Source organism: Apis florea, unplaced genomic scaffold, assembly GCF_048593485.1.
Source record: "Apis florea isolate Af1SG1 unplaced genomic scaffold, ASM4859348v1 contig_2835_pilon, whole genome shotgun sequence".
NCBI classification, from domain to species: domain Eukaryota; kingdom Metazoa; phylum Arthropoda; class Insecta; order Hymenoptera; family Apidae; genus Apis; species Apis florea.
In genome coordinates, this window is record NW_028256652.1 from 778131 (window position 1) to 802444 (window position 24314).

At 25.0% G+C, this 24314-nt stretch overlaps 1 protein-coding gene across 5 annotated transcripts in view; it reads right to left on the bottom strand.

The window, feature by feature from the left end:
* Positions 1-11584, bottom strand: part of LOC100872168 (uncharacterized) — a 66762-nt gene extending 55178 nt beyond the window's left edge. For 4 of the 5 annotated variants that reach the window (XM_086907218.1, XM_086907216.1, XM_086907217.1 and 1 more), the window contains exon 1: positions 11390-11579. In XM_086907218.1, coding sequence (XP_086763344.1) covers positions 11390-11468 — 79 coding nt within the window. In that variant the 5' untranslated portion in view covers positions 11469-11579. Of the gene's footprint in view, positions 1-11389 lie in introns of all 5 variants that reach the window. The other variant, XM_086907219.1, reaches the window with a different exon arrangement.
* Between the last annotated feature and the right edge of the window lie 12730 nt (positions 11585-24314).

Here is a 24314-nt window from a genome sequence, read left to right on the forward strand (position 1 = left end):
AATGCCAATCGATCCATTTAATGATTGATCACAAATAATCCATCCTGTGTATCGAGATTTTTCTATTAAAGTTTAATTTTAATAGAAACTTATAAACTTTTCGCAAGTTAAACATTTCGTCATATCACTTTTCATCCATCGATTTTACTTCACGTTCAATCGATTTTAAAAATAACAAATTTCTTTTTAATCAAGTTTCGATTGACTTATAATTAGAGTAAATGACCTATCATTTACATTTACACAATTTCCTTTAAATCCATTAATGAACGGTTCACGTCATTCGTGTCAAAAATTTTTTACGATTCTGGAAATACGCTTTTGTAAGTCAAGCATTTGTTCGACATATAATGACAGCATTAACAACATCGCCATTCATTCCACTTTATCGAGTTCAATCTTGTAAATATGTTACAACTGTTTTAACAGTTCACTGACGTCTTAAAGGATTTCCGAGAATTTTTATGAGGACATTGCGGTAAGTTATTCCACTAAAGATACTCTAAAAGTTTTAAATTGAACTCAATGAATTTTGAAGTTTCTTTAATATCTACAGCTTAATTTCATTTCACCAAGCATTTTTTTATTTTATTTTAATAATGAAATAATAGTCATTGTGGATATAATTTATAATACACAAAATATTTTATCGCGATTCTTCCAGATATTATAATTTTTTATATTGCATTTTTACAAAAACAAATATTTTATATTTACGTATACATTTCCGTACAAAAGTTTTGATATAACATCTTTTTTGTAATAAAAATTTAATTTTCTTATATGAATCATAAATTTCGATTCTATACACATTTTCAATCAAATTATTCGTTCTTTCTTTATCGAAATAAATTTAGAATAGGTGACAATAGGTTCAAGGAAATGCTCGAGCCCAAAACCGCATTTGCCACAACTGCGCTAACATAAGATGAAATACTATACTATATATATTCTACATATATATCCATAACTTCTCTTCGAACTTCATCTTTAATTGCAAGTTACACACAAACTCCATCTGTCGCATCTAAACGTTTTGTCGCTCAGACGTAATATAATTAATTAATTAATTCATAACAAATACATCGTAATGAGTTGCAAAAACTATTAATATCCACAGATCAACTTCATACTTTATCTAAATTACATGTACATCAAATATTAAATTCATTACTTAGTAATATTTATTAAAATAAATATCGTGAAATGTTTTCTCTTAATCGAAGTAATACCTATTAAGTTGAACGATCTATTTCCATTATTTCAGAGAGAATTAAATAGAGCTTTCCGAGGTAAAGTAGTTTATCGACCCAATTTCTCATTTCAATTCTAAAGAGCTGGACGAGATGGATAATAAAATCGAATATGCGATGTTCGAAGAGATTAAAAATGAATTCTCTATCCTAATTTACATATTTGTTTTTACACGATAAATGTATTTGAAAACTAATTGATGCAAAATAATCGTCTTTTTATTTGTCCGTCCTATTTTTTTATAAAATAACCAATTTTTAAGAAAGAAAAGATCCACCATCGTTTGAGTGATTGAACAACAACCGATCCCTAAAATATTCGAAAAATTTAAAATGTTAATATTTAAATGAAACAAATATTTCAATGAGAAAAAATTCGAAAGGAAAAAAAAATTTAGAAAAACTGGAAAAAAAACACGCGAAAGACGAAGCATAGCGTTAAAAGCAAAGAATTTTCCTCGAGAAACATATTTCACGCCTGAACGGATCGAAAGAAGGATAGTACAGCTCATCTGCTTTTCTTGCAACGCACGAATCCATCGAAAGCTTGTTTGCATGAACAGTTTTGTCACCCTACCGTATCCTCGCAGACAAATCCTGACAGGATTCGATCTGCTTACTCGACCCGGGGATAAATCGAACCATTTATATATTCATATGTAACGAATAACATAGAAATCTGGGCATTCTTATAATTTATTAGTATTATTAGAGTGAGTTGCCAAGTTACAAGTTTGCAATTTTACAAATTTATGTGAGATAGGATATCGTTGATTTGCAAAATTTATTTGTCTTATTACTCTCATTACTTGTAACTTTTCACTCGTATGATAATAATATTAAATAAGGAACAACAACAATTTTCAAAATGAAAAAGAAAATTCGTTTAAATAATAATATAATAGGCAAAGGAAAAACGATTGAATCGAAAATTTTAAAGTCTATTCTTTTATTCGTTTCCTATTGCATCCCTTTATTAACGTATTATTAACGTATTATTGACCATTATTGATCGTTATGGCATATTTTAACTGCGATTCGTGTCAATAATCAATATCCACATAAAATGTTTCCAATCGTTCAATTTCTTCAAGATCCAATCCTCGATATTTATACTGACAAACATAATATTGGAAAGATTAACGATAGATATTGCCGTTTTCAATTGTTCAAATGACTTTTTCGTCTTATCCGGCACAGTGACAACGCCATTAATAAAAGAAGCGATACACCAAAGAGGATTGATAATACACTCGTGAGACGAGAACTAATAAATAGTTCTTTCTTGTCACTGTCAATAGATTGGACGTGTTAATCATCCCTAAGACGAGCAGAACAGGATGTTTCGTTTATCTTGGTTAGTTTAACCCTTTTAGAATTACGCGTGAAACGATATCAGCATAAAAATTTGAAATTTTCACGTCATGAGAAATATAGTGTGGTGTGATTTAAAAGATATAAAAATAAAAATGAAAATTAGAAGTGGAATGAAATGATATAAAAGAGAAAAATTGAAATTAAATGAAGGAGAGGGTTGAGGTAGACACGAATGGAAATGTAGAAATAAAAGTAAAAAATGAGAAATAAAATGGGTAATGATCGAAACGAATTGAGAAATTAATAATTGAAAATAAATTAAAAAAGAGAGTTTAGAATAGATAAAAATAGAAAATACAAATGAAATGAAAATTAAGATGGATAATTGATTGGTTAAAGATAAAATATGAAAAATTGAATCGAAAAAATTAAAAGAAGATTAAAAGATATTAAAAGACAAAAATAAAAAATTGAAATAAATAAAAATTAAAATTAAATACGAATAACTGCATAGTTTTCGAGCTTTGAACGTTTTAAATTAATGTTTTTTTTTTTTATTTGTATTTTTTTTACTCCTTATTATCTGTTAGCCAGAATCAATTTATCGATCTTCCTAATAGTTATAAGTTATCTATAGAAAATAAAAAAATTAAATAACTAAAGTTAATATCGAAATAAAAAAATATTTTAAATCGATGCTAATATAATAAAAAATATGTAAATAACTTTAAAAAATATGCCGAATATATTTAAACGTAATAAATATTAGCATCGATCTCTTGCTTATCAATTTTTCCAAACTTTCATATTATTTCTATATTTTTTAATTTTTTTTACTGACAACAAACATATTAATGTATACGGCACAAGTTGCATTCCCAGGCAAAATGTGTATTTTATCAGAATTAAAATTGTTAAATGTAATCGCTCCATCAGTTTGAGAGGAGTTTAATACTTTTTTAATTATTACGTATACCGTATGAAACGAAATGGTTATTTTTTAAAAGAAATATAAATTTATCGAAATTATTAAATCGAGAATCATTTTATAACATCGTATATAATTCCCAAATAATATGAATTATAAATTAATTTAGAATATTAATAAAAATTACGATGTATCCTTGTTTTATTAAATTCTCCATCTCTGGAGGAGAATAAAAATCTTCAAAATTGAATTCCAATATTTTTCTTAATTTCATTTCATCAAATTTTAATCGATACCCAGTTATCATAGAAATTTTAATTAACAACAAGAATGTAATAAAACTATTACGTTAAAGAAGCCAATAAAAGTCAATCAAAAAATTCAATAACCGAACGATAATTTGTCAATTACTTTCTGAATTAATCGTTATAAAATTTCTCTCTTTCTCTCACAAATCAAGAAATAAAAATTCTCAACAGAAATTATTTCTCCCTCTCATCAATAAGAAATGTACGTAAACTTATAAAATTATGAAGAAACTTCCGACTCTTGATGCTTCCTTCGCAAGAGAGAGAAAAAAAAAAAGATGAAAGAACATCTCGAAACGATTTCTAAAAAAAAAAAAAAAGAAAGAAAAAACTGTATCTTTCGTTTGGATCTCGATGAAGTGGTCGAGATTTCAATTTCCATTATCGAAGAAAACACACCTAAGATCGAAGAAGCCACTCGTTCCTCCACTCGGCCCCTATTATCGTCTTATTTGCGATCAGCTACCTACTTCGTCCCGACAATTCCAGACAGGTTGCTATGTGCTCGGTCTGATCTTGATTCCCTTGCTCCACTTAAGAATAACTTCTCTTCACGGCTCGCGAAGTATTAATGAGACGGTTGGATAACGAACATTTCGAGGTTCGACAGATATCGACTTTGCCGCATTGACGACCGTAATGAGATGCCATATTTTCATTTCTTGAAACTCGATAATCGAGTAAATAGTCGGATGCAACGCGAGAAATCGATATTTTGTATAACCTGAATATGCAAAAGAGAGATTACGTTGTTGCAGGGGATTGGAATCATTTACTCGATGAGAAGGATACGTTTTTATAATGGAAAATGTAAGAATGAATATACGAATAGATATAAATAAATTTAAAATATATATATTCAAATGTAAGTATATATTAGGAGTGAAAAAATATTAAAATTTTCTAAATTTGTTTCTATTCCTTCAAGTGTAAATTAATTTTTAAGGTATCGCGAGAGTTTTGAATTTTTTTAAACTATTATTCCTATTAAATTATTACAAACTATATAAACTATTCCTATTAAAAAAATAGAAATATTAAATTACAGTATTTTTCGTTTTTTCTTTTTTCTATCTGAATTAGATTAAACGTGGTTCGAAATTTTTGAACTGATGATATACGTCATTAGATGAAATCATTTTCAATAAAACATTAAACTTTAATATTAAAAATGATTATAAAACTATTTTTAGTTATTTAAACATTTACCATTGATAAATTTTTTATTTCTGTAAATTATATTGAAGTTATAGTATATAGTAGCTTTAAATCATAAAGTTTAAAACTTATATGACAGAAAGCTCTCGAATTCAAAGTTGATCCATAATTCATGATCAACCAAATAAATACCATTTAACGAAGTATTTTTAATATAAATTTCTAAATCTAATCTAAAATTCTGAATCCTGTATACAACAATCCGATATTACTTGCTTATGGCATTTTTGTAATTTATAAAATTTATATTTTTTAGTGATTATCGTAAGATTATGTAAAAATATTCATCAAAATTTAAAAATCGCAATTATGAAACATCTGTTATTCGATTTAAAAAAAGAAATATTTTTAATGCCTGGTAATTTAATAATTTTGATATAATTTAATTTTTCTAAAATTTCTGCAAAAATTTCTTTTTTTTTTTTTTTTGAATAAGGAAGATTTAAAAAGATCACAAAGACAGATGAGAGAATACAGTTTCTTGAATTTCGTATTCGTCTGGAATGGTGCAGAAGAGAATGGAATTATGCAAAGCACGCACCGTTGATTTGGAAAGCTGTCCCTCATCCGATCCTGATCTGATGTTTAATGCTTCCGCAGTTACGCGATATGTAGCAATTTAGATACGAGAAAAAGAAATCCATAATAAGATACTTTTAAATAATTATATTAAAAATTTAATAAAATAAAAAAAAAAAGAAATATAACAAATATGTTTATACTGGTAAAATATCGTATCAAAATATTTAATACGTTTTGCAATATAAAAAAAAAATAAAATTTGAATTCTTTTTCATAATAATTTACCGATTTGTTAATATTAATAAATTAATAATTTACAAATCTACGATAATCGGATAATTTAAATGATTTGTAAAAAGTTATTTTTAAAAGCTTTATTTGCTTTATTATAAAAATGTATTATCATAATGACTTGAAAAATTTTCTTAAATAATAATATTAATTTAATTATTCAAAAGAACTCAGAATTAAAATAATAGAAAAAAAATACTCGAAAACAATAATGAAGTAAATTGACTAACTTTCTTATGCAATACTTGATCCGATTCCTTCTCAATTAACTTAACAACAATAAAAATTGTTACTATTTAAACGCCATTCAAATATTAAAAAATGTTTGAAAAAAACAAACAAAATTTAACGAAAATATAAATTATAAATATTATGAGAAAATTTTAATATTCTGAACAAATGAAGAAACATCGAATGCATGCATGTACATGATTCATTAAATCATCAAAATTGTACAAATTATACATAAACGATACATATTGATAGATATTCTGCTTGAATTAAATAAATCCAAATTCGATGTAATCAAAATAATTAGAGACCCTTTGGAAAAGAATATGCATTGTAATCGAAAATCGAAATTCTCGCACGCTTTTATTTCTATAAATTTATCGAGAAAAATATGTCGGGATTCCTCTATCGTTATCGTTTTATCAATGGTCCAGTAGAAAATTTGCATCGTTCTGTAAACTGACGGTAAAAGACATTATCATAAACATTGGCTTTCGAAAAAGAGAGAATTAAAAGAGACAATTATCGATCGGCTAATTACAGAGAGGAAAGCAAATCAACAACCACCATCATTGAAATGTTTGACATTTGCTGTTGAAAACTGCGCTAATTGTCACGCTCGTTCGAATAAGGGTAGGAAAATATTTGGAAACTCCGAAAGGAATGTCAATTTATAATTTTTATAGAAACGGAAGATAAAAGCAAATAATACGATTGAAATAAACGCATAAAATAAACAGATTGCAAATATTTATGCAAATTTAAATTTTTATGAACACGATTAAAATGGAAATGAAACTGGAATAAAGATCTATTTCATTCACTCTTCAAATATCATAATATGAGATTTACTTTGAATATTTACATCTCTTTATATGTATTCAATGTATCATATGTATTCTACAGATTTTTAAATAATATAATTATAATTATATATATTTTCTCATAATTATAATTATATACTTTAAAAAAAATAATACAAGAATATATATATATATATATATAATAAATATAAAATATATGTAAAATATATAATTATATATATATAATATATATAAAATATATATATGTATAATTTAATCTCATATCTTTTTTATTATTAAATCGTATGAATTTTTTTAATATATTCAATTGCATTATATCATATTTCTATTTCAATATATTTAATAATTATATGATATCGCGTAAATCACATTAATCTATAAAATATTCACATCAAATTTACATCAAAGTGACAAGAAAAGATATGAGATCATAGAAAGATTATAAGTATTACATATGCTATTTATATATTAAAAATTATACCGTTTTTCTAATAATTATATCGCGAATTATTGATAACATTAGTAATAGTTATCCATATTCGTTCATAACGTTTTCAATTAAAATATTCTATCTACCATTTTACGTTTCTATCTTTCTACGTTTTAACAGATATTAAAATATTTCAAGTCTCTTTAAGACTCCCCTAAGACTTTCGAAATTTCAAAGTTTCAAATGTCACATCCCTAATTTTAAACCAAATTATTTTTCCTAAATTCCTATTAAATTTTATCCCAATTCAATGCTACCCATATCCATACAAACCAAATCTCCAATATAATATCAATATGAATAATATTCGAAATTCAAAATTATTCCTCTCAATTACCCGAACAATTTCCCTCCCTTAAAAGACGAAACCCGTATCTCCCGATTTTCGTGAAAAGGATCCAACGAAACGATCCTTAAAACACGATTATCCACGATCGTAAGCGAAAACGGTGATAGGGAGGATTTTCATGGTACGAAGAGATAACGTGTCCCTTCGATTAGATTCCTTGGGTGAAATTCTTGTCCCGACACAAGGCGTTTACAACCACAGGCGATATTTTCCAAAGAAGGTGGCCCAGAAATGGCGCGAATGCATGGCGAAACTGCATAAAATAACTTGGTTCCAGCGTATTTCGCGGCGTCCAGAGACCGATAAAATATTCTCCCGAGTACATTTTACAGGGAATTTCATTGGTCGGTCGCCACGTATCAGAGTACGTAATATACCAAAGGGAGTCATTGTTGTTGCATCTGGCAGGACCGAGTAGAGAAGAGAAGGTCATCCGAGCCTCCAAGGAATTCATATTAGACGAGCGCGCGTGCGAACGGTTGAACAGCTTGACAAGATGATTGCCGTACAATTTGCGACATTTCAACGGGGGAGGTTATATACGCATGTAGCTGCGATTGAGCAGTCCGTCTCGATCGTTCTATAACGCGCACGCGATCCCAGAATTTACGCGTCGCGCCGAGATTCCACGAAATCTTTTCGTTCGTCGGTGATTTATGCACGATTGTACTCCTTATGACGATGTTGTACTTCGTGGGATATTGGAAAATTCGACATATTTCGAAACTTGGAAATACCGAGTTCTCGAAACTTTGCATTATTTTTATGATTCGAAATTATCGAAATAAAGGATAATTCTAGATAACTAAATTGTAAATTCTAAATAAGTTATAAGAATTTTACGACGATAGGTTCGTTGGAATTTAGACTCATCGATCTAAGAAATAAACGTTTAACATTGTGATATAAAATATTATTTATAAATTTATAAAACAAAAATTTTGAATTGACACCATTTTTAATTTCCTTTGTTGCGAAATGTATTATGAAATTTATCATTAAGCCTTTTTTCTAAAATCTAAAATCATATACCGACGAGATTTAGAATTTAATAATTTAATATTGGATTTATCCTAACTCCTCAAATTCTGATTGTACTTTGTAACATTATTTTCTATATTAAAAATTACTGGTATGAATTTAATATGTTTAAAATGAGGAATTTATCGTAGTATTACTACTTCTTTCTAAAGAATTATAAACTGATATTGAAAAATTCAAAAGTCGTTGTGTTTTCAAAGGCAAATTTCTTGTTATAATTAGATATTAAAAATAAAATAACTGATAAAATAACTAAATAACTAATTCCTATATTATTGAATACTAAATTATACATTCTTAAAAAATCATCTTAAAAAATTTTTAGAAAATATTTATGCCTGGAATCTGTTATCTATCAACTGTACGTATTTAAAATAAAAATTTTAACGATTCTAACGCAATATACGCAATACGATTCTAACATATAATTGTAACATAATTTAAAATTTAAAAGAATTAAAATAATTTGTTTCATTTTTAAAAAATAATTTCGTTAATTTACATCGGTACTTTTAGAGAAACTATTTTCTCACTATCTAAATTCAACTAAATTCAAACGTGATACATATCGAAAGAATGTTCTAATAATAATAAACATCATGAGTATCCGACGTAAGCCAGTTTCCGGTGAATATCAAAATTCTTTTGCACAAATTTGATTTCTCACAACGGCATAAACGACGTTGACAAGCAAAGGAGCGGAAAATAAACGGTTAAAGTAATAAAACGCTCCGACCTCGGTGAATATCTCTTTTGAAACGCATTCTCTTTAACACAAATGCATCGCTTCGTCAAAAAATCATTCTAGCATTGCTAAAGATTTATTTCTGTTACAACAGTAAAAGATGGTGAAAAGAAAAAGAAGAAAATTTTATTCTATAGTCACCGATGCAAAAATATATAGATATCTCCTAATTAATAGAAAGTTTAAAAAGTTAAATCATTTTTAAGCGATCATTATTTTAATAGATATTATATTAAGTAATAAAATTACGAATTATATATAAAATTGTATCAATTGAAAATTTAATAAAATGATTTATATATATTTAATATTAATATTTATCTGAATGAATAACCGAATGTTAATGCATCGTGATTCCTTATTTATTTATTTGTTGATATATTTTAATAAAACGTTGTCATGATTCTTATCCTATATATATATATAATATTTATATATAACTCTAAATAATTTCTTCTTATCGAAAAATCGAATTATAATTTAATTATTTTTTTTTTTTTTCTATCTCATTAATTATTTCTTGAAGAATCCAAGTTTAACTCTAAAAGGTAAGCAATTGAATTGAATTCTATTTAAAAAACCCACCCCTCCCTCCCAAGTCAATATATTGAATTATTAATGTTGCTTCACTTCCATAATTATTGAAATAATCAATCAAATTTTTTTCCATATATCAAACATATCGATACTTTCATTTTAATATTATTTATTGAAATTAAAAAAAAAATTTATATTTTGAATATTTCTATATCCACTTTTTTAATGTTCAATTAAAAAATCTTAATATGAAAAATAAAAAATAATCAATTTACAATTAATTGAAACTAAATATCAGATTTAATCATATATAAGTTTATAATAACACGTATTGAAAATTTTTTAATTAATATATTATGTAAGAAAAAATAAATTCAATTCGTATTCATAACACGAAAAATTTATAATAAAAATAAGATATTCGAAGTATAAAATATAAAGCTGAATATAATAATAATTTTTTATTATTTCTTGCTGTTCTATAAAAAAGTTTTATTTTTAACAAATACCTGATATTAAAAATGAAGATATCGATACATCTTATGTAAATACACAGTTAATCAACTAACAGTTTTTTCAATGATCATTCGAATAATACTCTGTTACTCAGATTTCTTTCAATGAATGGCAAAAATTTGAATGATATAACGATTTCAAAAACAAAATCGCCCAGTTCTCGAAAACAGAACGTTGTTTGAAAACATAAATGCATCGCATCAATGTGAAGAAATGAATGAAATATATTATATTCCTTCATAATATATTCTTTCAAACGCTATTCTTATTCATTACATTAAATCACATACTTATTGGATGCATGATTGTTATATATTTTTTGTTGTGTAGTATAATTTTTACTCTAATCGAAGTTTTATTCCAGTATAAAATATAAGAATTAAAAAAGTAAACAAAAATTTATTGAAATATTTTGTACAAGATTTTGTAATTAAAGATATTTATTTTATATTTTTACTCTATTTTTAAACTAATAGAAACATATTAATCCTAATTATATAAACTTCATTTTGATGAACTGTATCAAATAGTCAAATATTTATATATATCTGTATTTAAATATTATTAGCTACAATATTTTTTTGTTTAAATTAGCTATGTAATGAATATTTCTTCATATCAGTTTCAAATTCCATATTTATTCTCGAAATTCAATTATATAAATTCATTATTTTCATAAATTAAAACGTAATGCATAATCACCGTAAATTGTATCAACATCTTATAGATCACTCTTTTTATTACTAGTCAATTGTATAATTTTTTAATAACAATCCCCAAAGTGATTGAAATTTTTACGAATATAATCCATTTACTCACCGTATGATAGAACAAATCCACAAATGAGCAATATGGAATAAAGAAGCCACTGCAAATTCGCACTTTTCTCCGTACACATGGCGCGATGCACACTGTTATCGGCCGTTTTCAAACACCCGTGCTGTATCGCGCGGCCACTCGCGTGGCTCTGAGAGTTCCTCGTTAGATTTCGAGTTTGAATCGCGATCTTTCTCTGTCTTGTCCTCTTTATCCCACACGCAGCCTCAGAAGGCGGTCCAGCGCCTGCCCGCTGACAATATTCCAAACTGTTTGGAACAGAGGGCACCACTTTCCAAACTTGATCTCTTATATACGTATGAGGAAAATAGAAGATAAGTTAGACTGAACAAATGTAAATTTAATCGTGATAAACAATTATTTATATAATTTGACATAAAGCATGTTTTATAAAACAAAAAAAAAGTTTTTAAAATATACAATTTTGAACAAAGGATTAATAATTCGAAAAATATACCTATATCAATAACTGATAACGTAGATTTCTAAGAAACTTCTTTTTTAAATATACAAATATATTAACATATTAATGAAATATTTAAAAAATCGATTCTAATCATATCAAAATAAAAAATAAATCTTTAAAATATATAGGAGTTCGAACAAATGATTAATTCGAAAAATATATATACATCAACAATTGACAATATAGATTTCTATTATTTCTAAAAAAGAAGAAAAATTTTTTAAATATACAAATATATTAATATATTTACGAGATCGAAAAATCGATTATATATATCAAAACAAACAAAATTAATATATAAAATCGAATGAAGCTTATAACTATTCATTATAAATAATTTAAAAAAATAAAACAAGATAAAGAGATACTTCTATTTCCATCATGCCATCGCTCTTTCTCTCTTACTTTTCTAATTATTTAATTATTCATATATTTATTTATTCATTTTTTTAGTAACTAATTTGTTTTGTTCACTTGTTCATTCACTTTTTTACTCATGTATACATCAAATTATTTTATTAATGGAATTTCTTGTAAGCTTCTTTGATACATATATTATTTTTTTATTTTTTTCTTTATTTATTTAATTTATATTTAATTTTATAGATTTATTCGTTCTTTCATTCATTCATTCATCTACTGATATATTTGTAAACTTTTTATTTTGTTCATTATATACATACAAATTATTTATATATTTACATTTTTAGAATTTATTTGATATGATTTATAGAATATAAATGATGTTTATTCTTTGATTTGTCTAATGAGTTATTTCTTAACTTTTTTATAGATTTTATTATTTTATTCATTTATATATACAATTATTTATTAATTTATTTATTTTCTACTTCATTTATTTACTAATTCACTTACTTATTCATATATCTAGTGAGTTATTTGTACAATTTCTTATGACTTTTTTAATTCATGTATATATGCATCAATTCATTTATTTGTTTATTCTTTCATTTTATTTATTAATTTATTCGTTCAGACAAATATTCTTTGATTTAGAAATATATTTTATTGTTTGGGAATATCTGTTTATATATATATACTTATTGATTTAGATGAACAACTAAAATAAATGAAGAAATAAATGTAGAAATAAATAAATAAAAAAATAATTGAAAAATTAAATAAGTGAAAATATAAATTAAAAAATAAATCAAAAAATAAATGTAAAAATAAATAAATAAGTAGAAAATATAAATTAAAAAATAAATAAAGAAATAAATGTTTTAATAATAAATAAAAGAGTATGTAAGTGATTAAATAAATGAAACAATTAAAATTAATTAAAAAGAAAAATTAATAAAGAATATATAAAAATATATCACAATAATATAATATATAATATAATATATTAATTTAGTATAAATTTTATAAGATTGAAAATTATTTATTATATAAAAAAAATTTGAAGTTAAAATTATATCAGCGCGTCGACAAAGTTCGATAAGAAATGATCGTTCCGTCGCGACCTGTCTCATATTTATAGGACGCGAAGATTTACGGAAATATACGTCTTTTGCCGATTGTTCTAAATCCATTTTTCGAATATAATAATCAATAATTTTTCAATTTTTACATTTTTTATTGTTAATTTATACATCTAATAATTTATTACAATATTAAATGTAATAATTAATTTATATTTTTACGAAAAAAGTAAAGTTCAATTTACTCTTTTATGATATTAATTTTTTATTTATAATTGTATTGAAATATTCTTAGTACTATTTTATGTAGAAAATAATTATAAAGCAATTATTAATTTCTGATAGTCAAGTATTTCAAAATTTGTATTATAATATTGTATTATTAAATATTGTAATAGTTTAAAATTTGTAAAATTTTAATTGGTAAAATTTTAATTGATATTTATAATTGATATAATTTAATAATTTTTTTATAACAACAAATACAAAATTTATATTTTTGCAAATTAAAATTAAATTTATGATATTATTTTCGATTTATAACTATGTAAACGTATTCTAAATGCCATTTTACGTTTCTTCAATTTAAATTCTTAAAACTTGTTTGTTTATATATTTCGTTTCTTTATTTATTTAATTAATATTATTATATTTCTACCCTATATCTTTATTTATTCAATTACTTATACATTTATTAATTCATTTATATAATGTCTTGTTTCTAAATTTTTTTGTTTTGTTCATTTATATGTTCATTTATACAACAAATTATTTATTTATTTACTTATAGATTTATTCATTTATTTAAATAATGATTTAATTATAAACTTTATTGAGACTTTTATTCATTTGCTCAAGAAGATAAAACCAATGTTCAAAGTTTCAGTAATTTTTTACTCTTTTAAATATATCATTCAAATTATCTTTGTAATGGACCAAACCAAAATTTTAAAATATAAAAACAAAAACAAAATTTGTTAAAATATTTTAATACCTAAAAAATTAAAAACTGGAATCGCGAAAAGCAGTCAATTAGCTCATATTATTTACTATAAAATGTATAGTTGCATCAAGAATACAAAAATAAATTATGCAGTAAATAATGATTTCCAGGTCTCATCAACTTGGAGGTTGCTGCGAAGTGACGACTCACCCTATCCACACAATCCCATCTACTCTCCATTACACAAAAATTTATTTAAAATAAATGATAAATATTCCTTTTGATGTAAATTTGCAAAACGTTCAATCTTTGATCGTTGTACAAAACAAACAGCAAAAGGAATCTCAAGGAAAACCGAAAAGCTAAACTTGAAAATAAAACTTGAATTAAATTTTAATCATATATAACTCTACATGAACACAAATATATTTCTTCGTACATACATCAATATTTTATATTATTATGAGTATAAATATATAAAATACTAATATATTACGAAGTTTGAAAGCAAAAAAAAAAAAAATGAAATGCATTTCACAGAGAATTATATTTATATTATTAACATCTCCACTTTTAATATCAATAACCATTATCATCACACCAAGCATTACTAGGCATGCAAATATATTCTACTTTCTACAGCAGCAATTCTACAAGCCATCTATTTACAACTTTTTAAAATTTTTCAATATAAAAATTTCAATAATTCAACTTAGAAATATCCGAATCATAAATGTGATTTAATTAAGGAAATAATTAACATATAACCTTCAAAATCAAGTTTCATCTAAACCTCCTACTCTCTTTGTGCTACCAATATCTTAGTTAAATCCTTATTTCAAAATCACTTTATTCCTAAGTCTAAAAGTAGTACCTTCCTATTTTAAAGAGTTAGAAATCCTACCTACATAAAAATACAGTTTCTTTCCAATTCATTACAGACTCATACGATCCCTACCTACATAGAATTTAATTTTACAAAATACAGTTATACCTTTCCACTTCATTACTCAGACTCACACCCTATCATACCATTCCTACCTCATAGAATCTAATAAGATACAGTTACACCTTTCCAATTCATTACAGAATCATACCGTATCACAACCATCTTTATGAACACAGAATCCAAATGCATTTTTCTCTATTCTTAAGGAAGGTACTACTTATCTATATAAAAATCTATCTAAAAGATGTATTTAGGGACCCCTTTCACTTCAAAATAAACATAACCGAAAAAAGAGAGAGAAACATTATATAAAATATGATGAATGATGATTGGTTGATTTCATAATAGATCCTGAAACAAATCAAATTATTAGTAATTAGTAATATATAATTATTTATTATTTAATCGATGATACAAAATTTTCTTGAAATAAATAACTGCTCTCTTAGAATTGATATACCTGAAACAAACTCAAATAAGAGATTAGTATAACAGAATAAAAAATATTTCAAACATTGTAATTTCATAAAAATTCGTAAAATAATTATATAAAATGATAAACATAATGAACATTCACCGTTATTGAAGAAATTCAATAAAGAAATTTCATAAAAACAATTTCAATTCGAAATTGAAGACAAAGTCTTTATCAAAGAGAAAAACAAATATTAAATAATATATTTTCAAACTAATATTTTCACACTAATATTTTATGCAACGAACGCAGAATGATAAGGGGTCATAAGGGATGCTGAAAAAGAAAAGAACGTAGTAGTCGGAAGGACTACTAAAATAAAAATATCTTCCACTCGATATGAATCGAACAACAAACCGCGAGTGGAATATTCATTTTGTACCGCAACACTAATAAAATAATATATCATTTTTTATAAAATAAAAAATTTTTTAAATCAAACGCGATGAGTGCTTTTTTATACTTGCAATACGGATTAATTTATATTGAAAAAAAATTAAAAAAAAACAAAAAAATTCAATCAATTATTTACGCAACGTTACTTTATGCACTCAAATTTAAACAACGCAACACTACTAAAGAATGATCCGAAGAAAATCCAATGGTCTCTTTAATGACTGCCATCGTATAATCACCCTTGTAGCTTTTTTTAGCCACTTAAGGTGATTCAGGAACAGGAACGTGAGTTCTTCCACAATTCCAGTGAAAGAAATTTGGGCATTCAATATTCGCAACACTACTTGAACAAACGCGATTATTTATCAACGCAACGCTATATTTTAAAACAAATTCAATCGAAATCGTTAATTCTGACTAAAAAGCTACTATTGATTAGAAATAAAGAATCGTAATCATTTTAAAGATATAAAATTTACTTTATAAGAAATTAAAACAATTTATAGCAAACAAATCGCGATATCTTATAATTCACTTATCTTATAATGCAAACGCGATTCTCATCTTAACGCAACACTAATGCAAACGCGATTCTCATTTTAACGCAAAAGATGTAATAAAGGACTCTAATTCAACCCGTTTATTAATCAATCGCAACACTAATAAAAAACGCGATGCCCATGATGACTGGATCTTAATGATGGGCCGGCATGCAAAACGGCCAGACGATACAACAACAATTACTACATATTACTAAAACGAGCACAGTGACAAAATAGTAACAATGATTTCCCATTCTTTGGATCCAAACAAGAACCAAAAAATGAGAAGCCATTCGTTGCAGCCCTCTTCGTGACAGTTTGTCGGGCCTCTTCGGTCTTCCTCCTTCGGGCGCAATGCCCGCTGAAACTTAAATCTAGGCTCGAGACTCACTAATCGCAAGTCAAAGAAAAGAAAAAAAAGAAAAAAAAAAGTCTAAATCGCGGAAACTAAGTACACATGAACGATTAACGATCGTAATGATCGTCCATCGTACGCGTGCAGAATCTCGAGCTCAACGTTCGTTTCGAAATTTTTCGCGACCGCGACCGCGGAAATTCGAAAAATCGATGAGCAAAATCAAAAACGAGTGGCATGCTCCACTCGTTTCAACCGGTTTCACCCTCGATTCTTCAAATTTTATTTCCTGAAACAGATTGTCACGCGAAAAAGCGCGCCTACCCGATCAGAGACTGTGACAACCTGCCCGGCCCTACCTACTTATAATTAACATACACACCAGAAAGTATGCTACCTATCCTACCTAGCCCTATAATTAAAAAATAGCAAAACAGGCACACCAACACACTCATTCAACGATTCTCACACATAATACTCGGGCGCAAAATCCTACACTAGGGAAAACGTCCCGGGACGCCTCCGACACCCGAGCTTGGCACACTACTTGCATACTCTAACTTTACGTACCATTTTCCTGAAATCGATTGACGATGGCTAGCGATCATTGCGTGAAACGTCATGAAAATATGTGTATATCTTAATTATTAATATTTCTTAATAAAAGAATATGCCTTTTACGGTCAAATCAAATTTGTTATAATTTGAAAGTAAAAAATCTAATATTGTGGATAAATTATTGTTGGAAATTGTAACGATATTAATCATTAAAATGTTAAATATCTCGAGTTATATCGTATAGAATAACATACTAAACGACGCAATTCCACAGCCTAACCACACACACAAAATGTGGAAAATACGTCGTGCACGATACACTAACGCATCGTCAATCGCTAAAAAATTTTTATTAGCTTATGAACTAAAATCATCATGCTTTTCGCCTCTCTCTCACCCAAGTAACACCTGGGCACGTGAGTGAGATCCTGGCAAAGAACACGGAAAGGATTAAATCTGAAAATCCTGAGCTAAAAAAAATTATTAGTATATCTAACGGACTAATGTTTTCTCATTTTAGATTTGCTCATTTTATTTCAAACTTTAATAAATTCTCTTTGTAAACTTTATGAACTTTTATTAATTTTAGAAAGCAAAAATATTGAAATAATAAAGAAGAAATTTATTTTTCATATATTATTGAATTAACCATATTAAATTTACGTATGATAATTAATAATAGAAAATAATTGACTCTAAAAAAAATTTCAATGAAAATAACCTCAGGCGATCTCTTAATCGAAACATATTTTCGAAAAAACTAGCACAAAAAATTTCTTATTGTTTAGATTCAGAAATCTACCTGTCGCGAAATATCTTCTTGCACGTAATATTTCACATACTCTCTTACGGAAAAAATAAATATTTTTTCATTTCGAATCACATTTAAATTTATAACAAAAATCAAATAATTAAATATTACGATGAAATGGAAAATAAAATTATTAAATAAATTGTTCATTATCATAATTATCGATAACCATATCATAACGACAATATTCACTATCAATTGTATTGCGTACAATAATTGATATTTTTATTGTAACGAAGTCGAAGGATATCCGAACTTCTTCACAATTTTGACTTCATTTCTCAACCTATTTGAATCTTAATTTTTATTCATAAATAATATTCATAATAATATTTATAATAATATTCATAAATATATTCATAAATATATTCATTCATTTTACAAATAATCATAGAGAAAATACTTTCAATAATAGATCAATCAAATCACTAATTATTCACATCATTCTATATATTAATAAATAATATGTTAATTAATATAAAACTATCAATATCATCTTTCCAAAAACGCGACATGCAAGAAGATCTATCCTGATCTAATAAATAAAATACAAGAAAAATGTTACTATTCACGAGTATAATAAATACCCATGGTCACTGTGCTCGTGCAAAATTCTACGTATACAACCAGTCATTCGTGTCGATTCGAACCTTTTGTCCTACGACATGATTGAATGACCGGAGGAACATAAATGCATGCGACTCACCAATCGATGCGAAGAATCTGCATTTTGTTGTGGCCCAAGATGTCATCGCCAAGTAGTCATCACGAGGAAGGGAAAACTGTAACCAAACATGAAACACTATCATTAAAATTCTGATTATTTGAGAAAGTCGAAGGGAGCAGAAAATATATAAAAATAATTACCTCTTCGCGTGATGGATGATCGCCCGATTCCTTAAGCAACACTGATTCTACCCTGTACCGAAAACGAATATTTAAAAATATAAAAAAATAAAAATAAAAAACTACTAACGCGTCGAAATCAAATAAAAGCGGCGAACAAACACTGATTCTAGTTTCGCGAATAATTATAGTAATTTAATTAGAACTAGTGTGCTCTAAATATTAAAAAATTATTACGAAACAAACACTGAATCTATCGATCGCATTGCGCGCGATCACAAATATTATTTAAAACTGAAGTCCATAAGAAATGAAGATCCTCCGGCATCTTTAACAAAATATAAAATATTACGTGTAATTACGAGTATTTATAACATTGATGATATAAAAATATTGAAATAAAATATCTTTTAATATGAATAAATAATTACCTCTTCGCGTGATGGATGATCGCCCGATTCCTCAAGGAACACTGATTCTACCCTGTACCGAAAACGAATATTTAAAAATATAAAAAAATAAAAATAAAAAACTACTAACGCGTCGATTTCAAATAGAAGCGGCGAACAAGCACTGATTCTAATTTCGCGAATAATTTAATTAGAGCTGTTGTGCTCTAAATATTAGAAAACTATTACGAAACAAACACTGAATCTACCGATCGCATTGCGCGCGATCACAAAAATTCTCTGGAAATAATTCGCTATATTAATGGGGGGGGGGAGGGGGGAATTTTTTTTATAGAAAAAGAAGCAAAATACTTTTTCTTTTTTTCTAACGAACATTTGTTTCAGAAAAAATTACGCGCTTTTATTAATCTAATCGATTATGAATTTTTTATGAATAAAAGAATTTTATAATATTTATAATATAATATAGAATAATAGAATGTGTATCGTTAATGCAAAACCATTAACAATTATAGTGAATGTTCATTATACATATTGAATAAAGTATATTTTTATGTAATGATAATAATGATCGAATAAAATAAAGAATAAATACATACAGTACACGAGCGAAAAATCAAGCTTCCCTTTGAAAAAGTACAATGACGTCCATGTTGGAATTTTTCCCGCCTTCCCGATGCACAATATATCTATGTCCAGTAATAATCGGGTAATCTGTACAAAAGAAAACGAGAATTTTCAAATATACACATAAAATTTATAAAATTAATCGATCACAAATAAAAATAAAGCAATTATCAAGCACAAATTTTATCTTAGAAAGTCACAACGTGAGAATTAATTAGCACTGCAATCGTCAAAAAAATGAATAGAGAAAAATTAATAATTTAACTTCAAAAGATTGCCAGATATAATAATAATAATCGCGTATTTATTGAATAATAATGATAGGAACGATAGCTTAAGGAAAAAATATGTACGTACTACACAGCAAACAAATCGCAGGAAAAAGTAGCTTCTAACACGAATAAGGATACATAATGACGTAGCACAATTTCGGTTAACGAATTTTCGCGGGAAAGAAGGAGGGAGGTGCGCGATGGAGATGCGCGAGTCGAAACCTGTCGAAGCCTGTCGAAACATGTCGAGCGTGGGAAAATATGCGAACTCCTAATTTCTTAGAAAAGCGATATTATGAAAACATCTAACCAGCCTCGACCAAAACAAAACAGAAAATAATATATGAACATTACAAAGAGACGTATTTAGAAACGAATATGATATCACCGGTCTAATGTATAGTATATATAATAATAACATGCAATAACCGATATGAAATAGAATTGCCTTCGTTTCGTTTGTTTCAATATGAATCAAAAAATTATACAAATCTATTCGAAATAAATTTATTCCAATAAATTTATTTGTTAAAAGATATGAAATATCAAAATCAGTCATAAATCATCGTAATATATGCGTAATATACTACAAGTCATTTTTTTTTCAAGTTATCCCGAAAATTGATAATTTTTTCAAATTAATCAAATTTGGAATCAAAATCGTAAAACAAATGCATAAGAAAACTATATCAAAATGAAGCAACAAGTCTATTCAAATCTCGCCTCAACGAAGCACGAGCTACCGGTATTCAATGATCGAAAATACAAAAAAAACTCAAAATATCAATTAATTTCAACACTTAAAATAATAAAAAGTTAATTAAATAAACGACAATAATAATAATTTATAAATTCGGTACAGAATTTGATCAAAATTACTTACTGCGCAGTAGAATTTTCCAAGCCGGCAGCAATCACGCGTCCTCTCTTGTTCACTTTCCACTGAAGACTGACATTGCGCGCCAAAATTTGCCAAGAAGCTCTCTCATTGGCTGGCGATATTTCGATTATTTCGATAAATCGCATGGAAAATTAAGATTTCACAATATATTTCAATTATTTTAATTAACAATATTAAAAATATATATTATTAATTTATTTGTATTATTAAATTTTAATTAATTAATTATTTTGTATTATTTTTTTATTTGTACATTTTTTATTATATAATTTATTTATTAATCGATTTATCGATTTATCGATCATTATCGATATATTTGTTCAATGATTTATTTGTAGGTTTTTTACATGAAATTATTTATTTATTTATTTATTTAATGATCTATTTATTAAATTTATTTAATAATTAAAAACTAAATTTATTTTTATTTATGATCTATTTATTTATTCATTTTTCTTTTTACAATTATTTTCTTGTAAACTTTTTTGTTTTATTCATTTAAATATATTATATATTTCAATTTATTTATTTATTTAATTAACATTATTATACCCTACTTTACATATATATCAATTCATTTATGTAGTATCTTGTTTCTAAATTTTTATGTTTTATTCATTTATATTATACTTCAAATTATTTATTTATTTAATTATTTAAAGATTTAATTATGTATTTAGATAATGATTTATATGTAGACTTTATTGTAGACTTTTGTTCATTTATATATTTCATAAATTTATTTATTTATTTATTTATTTATCACTTTATTGATTTAGTTATACATATATTTATTCATTCATTTGCTAGTGATTTATTTATAGATTTCTTAATTTTGTTAATTTCATTTATGCAACAAATTATTTGTTCACCTTGTTCATTTAGTTATTTATTTATTCATTTGTTCTTTCAATTCATAATATATCAATGTATTTTAATTATAATATTTTATAATGTATTTTAATTATAATATTTTATAATTAATAAATCTATATAAAAGTCTAGACATAAATCATGAATGAATAAAGAAATGATTAAATAATTAAATTAATAAAAGGATTCATATAAGTATATTGATATGTATACAAATGAACAAAATAAAGAAATATAAAAAAAAGTCTTTAGTGAAATAAATATAAATTATTAAATTAAAGTAAGAAATATATATATCATTTGATGCAAACAGAAATGAAAAAAACTAATAGATAAATCTATAACTAAATCAGTAGACAAATTATTCTATAATTCTATAAAGAATTAATAAATATATGAATAACTAAATAAATAAGGATAATTAAACAAATAATTGGATGCATAAATGTCAAAAAAATATATAAATGGATAAAACAAAAATGTCTATAAATAAGTTACTAAACAAATGTATAAACAACTGAATAAATGAAGCAATGAACATATAAATAAATAAATTTGTAAAATACATAAAATGAACAAAAAATAAAGGTTTAAAAATTAAAATAATCACAGATAAATGAATCAATAGACATATAAGCAATTAGGTAATTAAAAGAATGAATAAATAAATTTATGTAATATGTACATAAATGACCAAAAAGTTTTCAAATAAATTATAAATAATATATATAAATAAATCAATAAAAAAATGATTTAATTTATAAATAATTATATAACTTAATAGGAATAAATAAAAGGAATAAATACATAAATAATTTGATGAATATGTAAGTAAACAAAACAATATATAGAAATAAGCTAAACAAATGAATGAATAAATATATAAATAATTAAATAACTAAAATAGTAAATATATATAAATGACTTGATGAATACAAAAGAATCATGTATATATTTATTATTTTAGTTATTTATATATTTTATCCTATTTTTACACTTTTTATTTTATTTATTTATACATATTTTAAAGTATTTATATATTTTTTTTTTAATTATTTAATTATTCATATATTTATTCATTCATTTGTTTAGTAACTAATTTGTTTTGTTCACTTGTTCATTCACTTTTTTACTCATGTATACATCAAATTATTTTATTATGGAATTTCCTGTAAGCTTCTTTGATACGTATATTATTTTTTTATTTTTTTCTTTATTTATTTAATTTATATTTAATTTTATAGATTTATTCGTTCTTTCATTCATTCATTCATCTACTGATATATTTGTAAACTTTTTATTTTGTTCATTTATATATACATACAAATTATTTATATATTTACATTTTTAGAATTTATTTGATATGATTTATAGAATATAAATGATGTTTATTCTTTGATTTGTCTAATGAGTTATTTCTTGACTTTTTTATAGATTTTATTATTTTATTCATTTATATATACAATTATTTATTAATTTATTTATTTTCTACTTCATTTATTTACTAATTCACTTACTTATTCATATATCTAGTGAGTTATTTGTACAATTTCTTATGACTTTTTTAATTCATGTATATATGCATCAATTCATTTATTTGTTTATTCTTTCATTTTATTTATTAATTTATTCGTTCAGACAAATATTCTTTGATTTAGAAATATATTTTATTGTTTGGGAATATCTGTTTATATATATATACTTATTGATTTAGATGAACAACTAAAATAAATGAAGAAATAAATGTAGAAATAAATAAATAAAAAAATAATTGAAAAATTAAATAAGTGAAAATATAAATTAAAAAATAAATCAAAAAATAAATGTAAAAATAAATAAATAAGTAGAAAATATAAATTAAAAAATAAATAAAGAAATAAATATTTTAATAATAAATAAAAGAGTATGTAAGTGATTAAATAAATGAAACAATTAAAATTAATTAAAAAGAAAAATTAATAAAGAATATATAAGAATATATCATAATAATATAATATATAATATAATATATTAATTTAGTATAAATTTTATAAGATTG